Raw genomic sequence first — 13,556 nt, 5'->3', positions numbered from 1 at the left:
TAGTATACCGATTGTCTTAGAATTAAATTCTGAGTCGATTTAGCGATGTCCGCCTGGCTGTCTGTCCGTCCGTTTGTCTGTCTGTCTGTCTGTTCATGTATTTTTGTGCGCAAAGTACAGCTCACAGTTTATGTCCGATCGTCCTCAAATTTGGCATAGGGTCGTTTTTTGGAACAAAGACAATCGCTATTGATTTTGGAAAAAATCGGTTCAGATTTAGATATAGCTATCATATATATTTATCCCCGATCTGGTCATATGTTTGGTTCACTTTCTTTATATTTGGCACAAAAATGTCCTTCATATCTCTTTGTCATTCAATAGTAATGCATTTTTTTTACTCATTTAATTTTTCTTTATTTTTGATTGCTTAGAAAATTTCATGGATTTGCACATTAACATCTTTAAAAAATATATAATTCCTATAAGAATTGTAATAAATATAATTACAGCCATTGCTAATAAGAGAAAAACATCCAAATTATGATATTCGATAAAAGACAAATCTTGACCAGCATTACGCATATGTGGTGCTCCCTCGTGGCGTAGAACATATTCCACCCAATATAAGGCCTTATCGAGAGGCGTCAAAGGTTGGTCTCTGAAACGTTTTGATAAACGCTGAACTGTTTGTGTATATTTTGGATTGGTCCAAAGTTCTTCAATAGCCGATTTAAAAGATTCCATTGTGATTTCTTTCAGTACCAGCGTTAAAGCATAGCCAGCATTTACAGCATTTTTGACATTCATATGTTGATCCGACACAATAGGAATACCTAAAATTGGTTTGCCATGGAATATAGTTTCCGTCATACTTAAGTAACCACCATGAGATATAAATAATTTTACGTTGGGATGAGCCAATATAGAAGACTGATTGAACCATTTTCTGATGAGGAGATTTTCAGGTTGATTTGCTAGATTTTCAGCTTCAAATTTCCAAAGAACTTTCATTTTCAAACTACGGAAAGTCTCCAAAATGACTTTCAGTTTATCTTGTGGCAAATCTTTACTTTTCAGATTGGAGCCCATGGAAAAGTAAATGGCTCCCTCTTTGGCATTATCCAAATATTCTTGCAAATCCTCGGGTAAAGCTTCCGCTGTCTGTTTGATATGTAAACCACCAACTTCAATCATATTGGGAACATAGGGTCTTGGTGATCTCAATGTGAAATGATCATTCAACAACACCAAAGAGACATTTTTACGAGCCTCATCCAAACTTATTTGGGCTTTGGGAAATTGCATCCTATAGAGTTTCTCTTGATTTGGTAGAACAATAAAATTAAAGCAAAATCTATCAAATGCTTCAATCAATACATTGACGATTCGTTGCTTCAGAGTCATATGATTATCATAGGATAGAGTCAAATGTGGTATATAGGACAAGGGCAAGGGATTACCCACAACATAGTCTAAGAAATTTGCTGTCCCAAATGTAGAAACTCCTATTATGGGAGCTTGAAAATATTCACCCAAACCGAAAAATGCTTCGGAACCTAGAACTTCAATAATGATCAAATCGAACTTTTCGCTTTCCATAATTTTCTTAAATTCCTCATTGGCAAAAACATTAGCTACTAACGTTTTTCCCGTTAGGGCAAATCCTAATAGGTGATCGAAAAACGATAATGATTTACCCTCGGCAATTTCAACCAATTCATCTGTGAAGATAAAAAAAAATAAATGATAATTTTTCATTCGGCCCATAGGAAATTTTTTCAATCATGCTCACCTTCAATTACTCGAAAATTTTCCATAACTACTACATCTCGAAAATTTTTCAAAGGCTTTGTTTGAGGGAATGTTGATACCGATGTTACTTCATGGCCTTTTTCTGCCAAGGCTTTAAGGAGAGGCGATATAAAGATATATTGTGATTTTCCCGGATATTGGAATAATGAAAGAATTTTGGCTCCTTCAACGCTACAGAGAATAGCTGCTAACACAACAAAGCTTTTAAGTCCAATTGGTTTCATTGTGCGAAATGCATTGAATTGAGTTTTTAATAGCTAATACTCTACGAGTTAAGAAAATTGATCGTCATTTGTACGTTTATTTGGTTGTTCTCTCCCGCTCTCGTTCTCTCTCTCTCTCTATAATAAAAGATAAAGACAATTGTTGCTAAGTAATTGGTGTCAAATTTAATCTGATAGGTTATCATTTTTTGAAAAATAATATTTGAATCATTAAAAAATTACAAAAAACCATTTTCGGATGGAGTCGATTGCATTAAACACTGCAACAAACTTATTGGGACATTTACAACATATTACGATTATGGTTTTGAGTCCACTTGATTTCATTGTGTGAGCTACATTGAATATCCATTTAGACATTGCTTATACCTTTCTCTCTCTCTCTCTTTCTCTGAGAGACAATAAAACAGTTTTTGGTGCTATGTAATTCAAGTCAAATTTCTTTGATAATGAATGGTTTGCATCAATAAAACAATCATATAGAGCCTAGAGCCCATATCGCACATTTCCAGCTGAATTAAACACTGCACAAATATTATTGGAACATTTACTTATATTACGATAAATTTCTTAAGTCCAATTGATTTCATTGTGCGAAATTGTCTCTTCGCAGCTAATGGGGTAAATCAATTGGGTAATGCTTATCCCTCTCTCTCTTTCTCTCTCTCTCTCTGAGAAGATAGCGGCAAGCATTGCTATGTAATTTGTTCTGATAACTTATTATTATATTCTTTGATAAGTAATGTTTGCATCATTACAAAATGATAAAGAGCCCATGTGGCATGGAGTCTATTGCATTAAACCCCACACCAAACTTATTGGGGCATGTACAGTCAGCAAAAAAAAAAAAACAAAGTTGTACACCTATCAATTTAAAATAAATTGTGAAATAAAAAAAATTGAAATAAAAAAGACAAATACGAACTAAATATATATGTATTATACCTTAAATTAAATCTTGAGATCCGGCCTACAATATAGAAAGAAAATAAATTCAGATTTAAATCTTTTTAGGGGAAATAAAAAAAGTGTTAATTTCGCTTGGCCAAAAAAAAACTTGTACACTAAAAATATTGGTTTAAACGCTAAATATTAAAAATTTTTAATATTTTGTATGATAGCTCTAAACATTTTCTACAGCTTGGAGTCTATTTGGCATTGAGTGGGTTAGGGTTTTCGTCAAATCTACGGGAATTAAGCTCCATATATTCATAAGAACGTTTTTGAAAGTTTCTCACCTACGTGCACTGAAAAAAAGCATGCTCGGTTCCAAAGATTTTGTCTTTACTTTAACAATTTTGGTATTGATTCCGAGCCAAAGAAGCTGAGAATACAAGTAAGGATTAGAGGTCTGCAACGAATGACTTTTCACTACATGTATGCAATTCGCTGTCGAATATAGTACATACGTTGTCTTTCTCTCAGAGCGCAAGTAGTGAAGTGAAGAAAACACTTGATTGTCAAATACCACCAAGTACTTATCCGAAACAATATGTGTGTTCGAAAAAAAGGAACAATACAAATTTAAGTACTTGAGAAAAAGTACAACATGGATTCTCTTCACTTCACGTGGTACCACAAGTATTGCTCAGTTATGTGCGAAGCAAAACTTTCCATTATTATTAATCATAGATATGTAAGTATGTCACATATTTCATATATTTATGTATATATCACACTTAAAGGGTGATACGGTCAAGGGAAAACGCGTGTAAATCGGTGAAATCGTTTATTTAAAAAATCAAATTAAATTTCTTTTTCAAGTTCAATTAGTATAAAATTAAGGAAAAATATTCAGTTAGGTTTTCGCTTTTCCAATTCCGAATTGCCGGGCCTCACGCTTGACACCTGCCATCAGATTTTGTACAGCCACCTTGTCCACCTTCTTCGCCGCAGAAAGCCAGTTTGCCTTGAACTGCTGCTCGTCCTTAGCAGTTTTTTTTTTTTGTCTTCTTTAGGTTCCGCTTGACAATAGCCCAGCATTTCTCAATTAGGCGGAGCTCTAGGGTGTTGGGAGGGTTCTTGTCCTTGGGAACCACCTGCACGTTGTTGGCGGTGTACCACTCCATGACCTTTTTACCGTAATGGCAAGATGCCAAATCCGTCCAAAACAGTACGGAACAAGCGTGTTTCTTCAGGAAAGCCAGCAGACGTTTATTCAAACACTCTTTCACGTAAATTTCTTGGTTGACAGTCCCGGAAGCTATGGAAATGCTGCTCCTCAAGCCACAGGTACAGATGGCTTGCCAAACCAGATATTTCTTTGCGAACTTTGACAGTTTTATGTGCTTGAAAATATCTGCTACCTTTCCCCTTCCTTTTGCCGTATAAAACTCCTGTCCCGGAAGCTGCTTGTAGTCGGCTTTGACGTAGGTTTCGTCGTCCATTACCACGCAGTCAAACTTCGTCAGCATCGTCGTGTACAGCCTCCGGGATCGCGCTTTGGCCGTCGTATTTTGTTTATCATCGCGATTTGGAGTCACTACCTTCTTGTAAGTCGATAGTCCGGCTCGTTTTTTGGCTCGATGCACGGTTGTAGACGATACACCCAGCTTATTTGCGGCATCTCGGAGAGAGAGGTTAGGGTTTCGCTTGAAACTACCGGCAACTCTCTTTGTCGTCTCAGCGGCTTCCGGTTTTCGATTTCCCCCCGATCCAGACTTCCTGGCTGTCGACAAACGTTCCCCAAACACTTTAATTATATTTGCAACGGTTGATTTGGCAACTTTTAGCGATTTTTCCAGCTTTGCGTGCGAGTAGCTCGGATTTTCGCGATGCGCGAGCAAAATTTTGATACGCTGCTCTTCTTGCTTGGACGGCATTTTGACAACTGAAGAGTGAATTCCAAAATCAAAATAGGAGCAACATTCTACACACACACCTTCAAAATGAGGGGTGTTCAGGTTTTTTAAATGCAAAATTGAAAGAAATGCGTCAAGTTTATATAGACCAAATTTTGACCGTATCACCCTTTATATAATTATGGACCGATGTGGACCAATTTTTGCATGTTTTTTAAAGACCAAAAGCCAAATCTGGGGATCGATTTATATGGGGCCGATTTATGGGGGGATCGATTTATAAAGACCAAAAGCCAAATCTGGGGATCGATTTATATGGGGCCTAAATATAATTATGGACCGATATGGACCAATTTTTGCATGGTTGTGAGAGACCATATACTGACATAATGTACCAAATTTCAACCGGATCGGATGAATTTTGGTCCTCCAAGAGGCTGCAAATCAGAGCGTCGTTTTATATGGGAGCTATACGTAAAAGTGTTCCGATATGGCCCATTTGCAATACCATCCGACCTACATCAATAACAACTACTTGCCAAGTTTCAAGTCGATAACTTGTTTCGTTCGGAAGTTAGCGTGATTTCAAAAGACGAACGGACGGACGGACATGCTTAGATCGACTCAGAATATCACCACGACCCACAATATGTATATACTTTATGGGGTCTTAGAGCAATATTTTGATGTGTTACAAACGGAATGACAAAGTAATATACCTCCCATCATATGGTGGAGGGTATAAAAACATACTCTTTACTTTTATGTATTAGATATTAGCCACGAAAATAATTTTTCGATTACCTAATATACGAGTATCTTTCTCCTTTCACTTTCGCTGCTTTTCCAATACAAAAATTACAAAAAATTAGCTTCACAATTTAATGTTTCTTTATTTTTGAATGTTTGAGTGATTTTGTAGATTTACAAATTAGCTTCTTCAACAAACATGCAATTCCAATCACAAGTATAAACAAAAAGATTACTCCCACTGCAAGTAAAAGCAAAACATCTAAATTATGATATTCCACAAAAGTTAGATATTGGCCAGCATTTCGCATATGCGGTGCACCATCATGACTCAAAACATATTCCACCCAATACAAGGCCGTCTCAAGTGGTGTCAAAGGTTGATCTCTGAAACGTTTGGATAATCGCTTGGCAGTTACTGTATACTTGGGATTATTCCATAGCTCTTCAATCGATAATTTGAAATTGTCCTCTGTAACATCCTTTAGGGCAAGGGCTAAAGCATAACCAGATTTTACGGCATTTTTAACATTCATATGTTGATCACCGATTACCGGTATACCCAGAATAGGTTTTCCATGGAATATGGTTTCTGTGGTACTCAAATAACCACCATGTGTTATAAAAAGTTTAACATTGGGATGAGCCAAAATTGAAGGCTGATTAAACCATTTGCGTATAAGAACATTATAAGGCTTATTGGGCAGATCGTCAGTTTCAAATTTCCAAAGAATTTTCATTTTCAGTCCTCTGAAGGTCTTCAAAATCGTTTTTAAAGTTTCCTCTGGTAAATCTTTACTCTTCAAATTGGAACCCATTGAAAAGTAAATAGCTCCATCTTTGGCATTATCCAAATATTCTTGCAAATCTTCAGACAAGGCATCCGGTTTCTGTTTGATATGTAAACCACCCACTTCAATCATATTGGGAACATATGGTCGGGGAGCTCGCAATGTGAAGTGATCATTCAACAACACCAAAGAGACATTTTTACGAGCCTCATCCAAACTCAATTGGGCTCTTGGAAAATACTTTCTATAGAGATTCTCTTGCTCGGGCAATACGATATAATTAAAGCATAGCCTATCCAAAATTTCCGTCAAGACATTGATCGTTCGTTCTTTCAGTGTCATATGATTTCCATAAGATAAACTCATGTGTGGTATATAGGATACGGGCAAAGGATTACCCACAAGATAGTCTATGAAATTTGCAGTTCCAAAAGTTGAGACTCCAATTATGGGAACCTTGAAATATTCACCCAAACCCAAAAAAGCCTCAGTACCAAGAATTTCCACAATCAGTAAATCGAATTTTTCCGTCTCCATAATTTTCTTAAATTCCTTATTCGTGAAAACGTTTGGCATTAAGGTTTTTCCGATATTGGCAAATGCTGTGATTTCCTCGAAAAACGATAACGATTTACCTGCATTGGCTTCACCCAATATATCTGAAAATAAATAATTTAAAGAAAAATAATTAGTTATAATATAAAATATATATAAAATTCATAAAATATATTCAGTCCATAGTGGGAACATTCCACCACCGTGAAATGCATATAATTTTGTTTATAGCCGACAGCTTCAATTGCTAGTGCTTAAATCTTTTTTTATGGTAATTTTTAATTATAATAAATATGCAAATAAATAAATTTTTTGAAAATTCCTCGAAGATTTTACATATTAAATTACCATCTAAGCGTCCAAGAAAATCTTATGAATCGTAAATTGTCTTCAGATTCTAAATCTAAATTCAGTAGAAATATTGAACTAAATCGATCATTCCATATGGGGATCGGGAGATCGGTCTATATGGAGGCTCTTCCAAAACATGTAACGACATATACCAAATTTAGCATATCTCTTTATGGATCCAAAATATCTCTAAAGTTCAAAAGTCCATGCCTTCCATGCCTTGAAAATGTCAAATCGGGAGTTTGGTCTATATGAGGGCTTTATTAAAACTGCGTCTTCAACAGACAGAGACATAGAGTCTCTTTCAAAACTTGAACCGATATATACCAAATTTGGCATATCTCTTCAGAGGCCTAGAATATCTGTAGATTTCAAATTTGAAGCAAATCAAACAAAACTTGCGGCTTCCATTTTAGATATATCGGAGGGAATATAAGGGGCCTAAAAGCCGAAGAAGTTAAACTATGACACCGGTCTATATGGGGGCTACAGTTATAAATAAGGTTTTATACCCTCCACCATAGGATGGGGGTATATTAACTTTGTCATACCGTTTGTAACACATCGAAATATTGCTCTAAGACCCCATAAAGTATATATATTCTGGGTCGTTCTGAGTCGATCTGAGCATGTCCGTCCGTCCGTCTGTTGAAATCACGCTAACTTCCGAACGAAACAAACTATCGGCTTGAAACTTGGCACAAGTAGTTGTCGTTGATGGTATTGCAAATGGGCCATATCGGTCCACTTTTACGTATAGCCCCCAATTTGGCTTGCGGGGACTCTAAGAGAAGCAAATTTTATCCGATCCGAGTGAAATTTGGTACATTGTGTCAGCATATGATCTCTAACAACTGTGCAAAAATTGGTCCACATCGGTCCATAATTATATATAGCCCCCATATAAACCGATCCCCCGATTTGGCTTGCGGAGGCTCTATGAAAAGCAAATTTCATCCGACCCCGATAAAATTTGATACATGGTGTAAGAATATGGTCCCTAACAACTATGCAAAAATTGGTCTACATCGGTCAATAATTATATATAGCCCCCATATAAACCGATTCCCCGATTTGGCATGCGGAGCCTCTAAGAGAGCAAATTTCATCCAACCCGACTGAAATTTGGTACATAGTGTTAGTATATGGTCTCTAATGACCATGCAAAAAATGGTCCACATAGGTCCATAATTATATATAGCCCCCATATAAACCGATCGGCAGATTTGAACTCCGGAGCCTCTTGGAAGACCAACATTCATCTGATTCTGTTGAAATTTGGTACGTGGTGTTAATATATGGCTTCAAACACCCATGCAAAAATTGGTCGAAATCGGTCCCTAATTATATATAGGCCCCATATAAACCGATCCCCAGATTTGACTTCCGGAGCCCCTTGGAAGAGCAAAATTCATCCAAATCGGTTGAAATTCGGTACGTGATGTTAGTATATGGTATCCAACAACCATACATGAATTAGTTCATATCAGGCCACAATTATATATAGCCCCCACATAAACCGTTTGGAGAAGCAAAATTCATCCGATCTGGTTGAAATTTGGTACGTGGTGGTAGTGTATGATATTTAACAGTCATGCCAAAAGTCTTTTTTCGTAGAAGTTTCTATGCAATCCATGGTGGAGGGTACATAAGATTCGGCCTGACCGAACTTACGGCCGTATATACTTGTTTTGTTTAATATATACCCCGTATGGACTAACTTACAATTGAGAAGACGGTGTTAAGAAGTTTTAAAATACCTTGGCATCGGCAAGTATTACCGCAACCCTACTTTGGCTTCGATTGTGGATGACAGTATTTAGTACTAGTTTCTATCCATGGTAGAGGGTACATAAGACTCGGCCTGGCCGAACTTACGGCCGTATATACTTGTTTATAACTTGAATCATCTCTAATGAATTTTACATGGGTTTGTCATGGACGGAAGTACTCCATTTGTAGGTCTTTTGCATTGCCTTAGAAGTTGTGTCCTGAAAATTCATTTGGATGAAGAAATTAAAAAAAAAAAAAACTAAAAACTTTTGGTTTTCTCTCTCTCTCTATTTTCTCCAATTTCACTTTTTATTTTTAGCAGTATTTGTTGTTAAACTTTTATTTTCTTATTATTTAATTTTTGCAAATTGAAAAATTTCTTCGCTTCCACTAGGGGTTGAATCTGGGTCTGTTGGCACCATAACAAAACGCTGTTTTTAATATGATCGTAATATGACACCACGGCATGACATTCTGACTACTTGCTGAGATGCTTTTTATTATCATAAATCTCTCTCTAAAATCTCGCCAGCGGCAATTTTTTATTAAATATTTTTCTAAAAAATTAATTTTTGATGTTATACATCGTTTTTATTTTGTTATTTTCGGCACATATTTTTGTATAAATATATTTTTTCCTTCAAAAATTAACCAAAAATTAAAAATTATCGTAATTTGCAAAATCTTCTCAAAAGAACTTCCATGGAAGTGAAAAAGTCAAATGGCACAGGTTCAAATTCCAACGGGAGTCAAATTTAATTTTTTATAATATTGTTATTTTTTTACTTTATTAATTTATCTTTTTTTGTGGCATTTAATTGACAAAAATTTTCACATCAAATAGCTTGTACCTGTCCAAAAGGACTGCATCTGAGGTGGAAAAAATCGATATGGGATCCCAGGTTAAAGCGCATCCTGGGATGGGATGGACTTGTCAAAAAGAACTGCTTCTGAAGTGGAAAAAATCGAAAGGGAGTCCCGGGATACGCTTTAAAGAAATACTTGTGGAACAACTTCCAAATGTGTTTGCTAGGATATAGTAAGAATTAATAGAATTGTACAAAGAATTTAAATTTTGACAAAAAAGGCTAAATTCAATAAAAAAAAATATTGCGAATTTCCAAAATAGTTTAGGTCAAGCGTTAGAATGCATTAAAAATCATAAAAAAATTGGTTGCTTGTGTTTGTGTGGATGATAAAATAAAAACAAAAATTGTAATTACCTGTCTTATGCTTCTATCCTATACACTGATGAGTGCCGAATATGATATATAGCTGTCTATGGTTTGGTACAATCGTCTTATAGCCGATCTCTTCATTTCACTTCTTGCTTAACTTACCTTCTAAAACATGACTATTTTCCATAACCGCAACATCACGAAAGTTTTTCAAGGGCTTCGTTTGTGGAAATGTCGAAACTGAAGTAACTTCATGACCTCTTTCTGCCAAAGCCTTCAGAAGTGGTGAAATAAAAATGTATTGTGATGGACCGGGAAAGGGGAATACAGAAAGAATTTTTGCTCCCTGTGTAGAGCATGCAATAGTAACTACAGCAACAAGTAACTGAATAACAGTTAATTTCATTGTGGAGATAACTATACTGCTATGTGCTTAGAGTTCAACTGCTTCTGTTAAACTATTCTCCATTGCAATTGTTTTGTGTACTCACTGTTATTACTTATCTCTTGGAGAGAGCAAGAAAGAGAGAGAGAGATTTATGGTTTTAATATTGTTTGAGTACTATTGATAGATTTGTTTCTATTGATAAAGATAAAACTGAAAATGAATTACAACAACTAACAGCTTTTATTATCATAACAAGAAAAAAAGAGGCCAAAAGTTTGTAACTCTTATCGCATTACTCTCTGAAACGATGAGAATTGTTATTGCATTAAATAGTAATGCGATCTCTCTGAAAATGGTATGAAAATGTTAAACTACATAATTTGGCATTTGGGTGGCATATTGACTATGGCTACACGTTTGTAATAAATTGAAATCAAATAGTATTTCAAACGATTAAGAAGATATGAAATATATTAAATCTTATCAAGTTGTCAATAAAAAATTTATATTAGGCTACAAATTAAATAAACTTAAATGGACATTCTCAATATTGAATAACAAGTTGAATTGTGAGAAATTTTAAGAAATACAATTTTTCAATATTATTGTTTTTTTTATAATACTTAAAAATGAAACGTATTTTCCTAAAGATTAAAATTACTACACACTGACCACATTCCCATCATATTCCAATGTCGGATTTATTTTAATATTCGATTTACATATCAATAAATATGAATTTTATGTCATATATTATAAAAGCATTTTGATTGGAAATACATCGAAGGCTTATGGCTGACAAAAATTATTCAGCCTCAATAAAACTGTTCATAATATTTATTTTCCATATAACATACATACGTACATCAAAATATTCAGAACATTACAACGTTATTGGTTTGAAATTCAATTTTTAACATGGCATAATTTATGTTTGATTTTAAAATGTGATGTAAATTTATAAAAGGAAATATGAAAATGATTTTAATATGGACAAAATATTGTTGCGTTATTAAAAACTGTCACTCAGAGGATGTCAATATTAATAATGTGGGGTGCAATGGGGGATTCTTAAACAAATGAAAAATTAACAGACTTTATAGTAGTCTACACTATAGTCATTACCCCATAAAACAATATTACAGTGTGGCTGATATGTATTGCAACCCACTTGTTTTGGGTATTATTTCTAGTCCGCTCGTCTAACAAATGACAACAGCTTATCAGCATTCAAATGTGAATAAATAGTTTGATTCTCGTGCTATTGTTCATTACCGTAATACTGGCATTTATGCGTCGATTCCAAAAAGTGTACTAACAAGTATATTCGGCCCATAAATACCCACTACCATGAATCAAAGATAATAGTTTCCTTTGAAAACTCCTCGTCGTAGCGAGTTACTAGATATTACATAGAATTTCAGGGAGGTTTGGTGATAGATATTCTCCCAAGCAGATCAAATTCAACCAGTACGCTTCCCGGAGATAAATTAAAAGATTCTACCTATGAAGATTAGATCAGATTCTGGATTTATAAAATCATAAATATCTCGTGTAAGTGTGCAAGAAAATTATGAAATAACGTCTTGATGTGAAATCTAAAATCTGTAGATTTTTACCCCCATTAGAAGAAGTAAAAACTAAACCCATTACATTTGCAGGCAAATTGGATAAAAACTACGGTTTATATAAGCCAAAGAAGTTAAATTTGGGAGATCAGTCTATATAACAGGTAGGCTGATAAGTTCCCGGTCTGACATAGATGGCGTCGCTAGTATTAAATGCATATTATTTTTATATAGTACCAACCTTCAAATAATTCGTGTCAAAATTTGACGTCTGTAAGTCAATTAGTTTGTGAGATAGAGCGTCTTTTGTGAATCAACTTTTGTTATTGTGAAAAAATGGTAAAAAAGGAATTTCGTGTTTTGATAAAATACTGTTTTCTGAAGGGAAAAAAATACGGTGAAAGCAAAAACTTGGCTTGATAATGAGTTTCCGGACTCTGCCCCAGGGAAATCAACAATAATTGATTGGTATGCAAAATTCAAGCGTGGTGAAATGAGCACGGAGGACGGTGAATGCAGTGGACGCCCGAAGGAGGTGGTTACCGATGAAAACATCAAAAAAATCCACCAAATGATTTTGAATGACCGTAAAATTAAGTTGATCGAGATAGCAGAGGCCTTACAGATATCAAAGGAACGTGTTGGTCATATCATACATCAATATTTGGATATTCGGAAGCTCTGTGCGAGCTCACATTTGACTAAAAACAACAACGTGTTGATGATTCTGAACGGTGTTTGCAGCTGTTAACTCGTAATACACCCGAGTTTTTCTGTCGATATGTGACAATGGATGAAACATGGCTCCATCACTACACTCCTGAGTCCAATCGACAGTCGGCTGAGTGGACAGCGACCGGTGAACCGTCTCCGAAGCGTGGAAAGACTCAAAAGTCCGCTGGCAAAGTAATGGCCTCTGTTTTTTGGGATGCGCATGGAATAATTTTTATCGATTATCTTGAGAAGGGAAAAACCATCAACAATGACTATTATATGGCGTTATTGGAGCGTTTGAAGGTCGAAATCGCGGCAAAACGGCCCCATATGAAGAAGAAAAAAGTGTTGTTCCACCAAGACAACGCACCGTGCCACAAGTCATTGAGAACGATGGCAAAAATTCATGAATTGGTCTTCGAATTGCTTCCCCACCCAACGTTTTCTCCAGATCTGGCCCCCAGCGACTTTTTCTTGTTCTCAGACCTCAAAAGTATGCTCGCAGGGAACAAAATTTGGTTGCAATGAAGAGGTGTTCGCCGAAACTGAGGCTATTTTTAGGCAAAACCGAAGGAGTACTACTAAAATGGTATCAAAAAATTGGAAGGTCGTTATAATCGTTGTATCGCTCTTGAAGGGAACTATGTTGAATAAAAAAAATGTGTTTTTCTATGTTAAAGGGTGATACGGTCAAAATTTGGTCAAGGG

At 35.5% G+C, this 13,556-nt stretch overlaps 2 protein-coding genes across 2 annotated transcripts; both read right to left on the bottom strand.

The window, feature by feature from the left end:
* Positions 1–331: 331 nt before the first annotated feature.
* On the bottom strand, positions 332–2,071 carry LOC142221336 (UDP-glycosyltransferase UGT5-like). The gene is made up of 2 exons (XM_075291048.1): positions 1,736–2,071; positions 332–1,664 (listed from the first exon to the last, which is right to left on the bottom strand). Exons 1-2 carry the CDS (start codon positions 1,977–1,979, stop codon positions 346–348), a joined length of 1,563 nt encoding a protein of 520 aa, XP_075147163.1. The 5' UTR covers positions 1,980–2,071; the 3' UTR covers positions 332–345.
* A 3,577-nt stretch (positions 2,072–5,648) lies between these two features.
* LOC142221329 (UDP-glucosyltransferase 2-like) lies at positions 5,649–10,622 on the bottom strand. The gene is made up of 2 exons (XM_075291037.1): positions 10,341–10,622; positions 5,649–6,980 (listed from the first exon to the last, which is right to left on the bottom strand). Exons 1-2 carry the CDS (start codon positions 10,582–10,584, stop codon positions 5,662–5,664), a joined length of 1,563 nt encoding a protein of 520 aa, XP_075147152.1. The 5' UTR covers positions 10,585–10,622; the 3' UTR covers positions 5,649–5,661.
* Between the last annotated feature and the right edge of the window lie 2,934 nt (positions 10,623–13,556).

Source organism: Haematobia irritans, chromosome 1 (assembly GCF_050003625.1).
Source record: "Haematobia irritans isolate KBUSLIRL chromosome 1, ASM5000362v1, whole genome shotgun sequence".
In the NCBI taxonomy this organism is placed as follows: Eukaryota; Metazoa; Arthropoda; class Insecta; order Diptera; family Muscidae; genus Haematobia; species Haematobia irritans.
The sequence above is the reverse complement of the archived record's forward strand: the minus strand, read 5'-3'. Positions and strand labels throughout refer to the sequence as shown.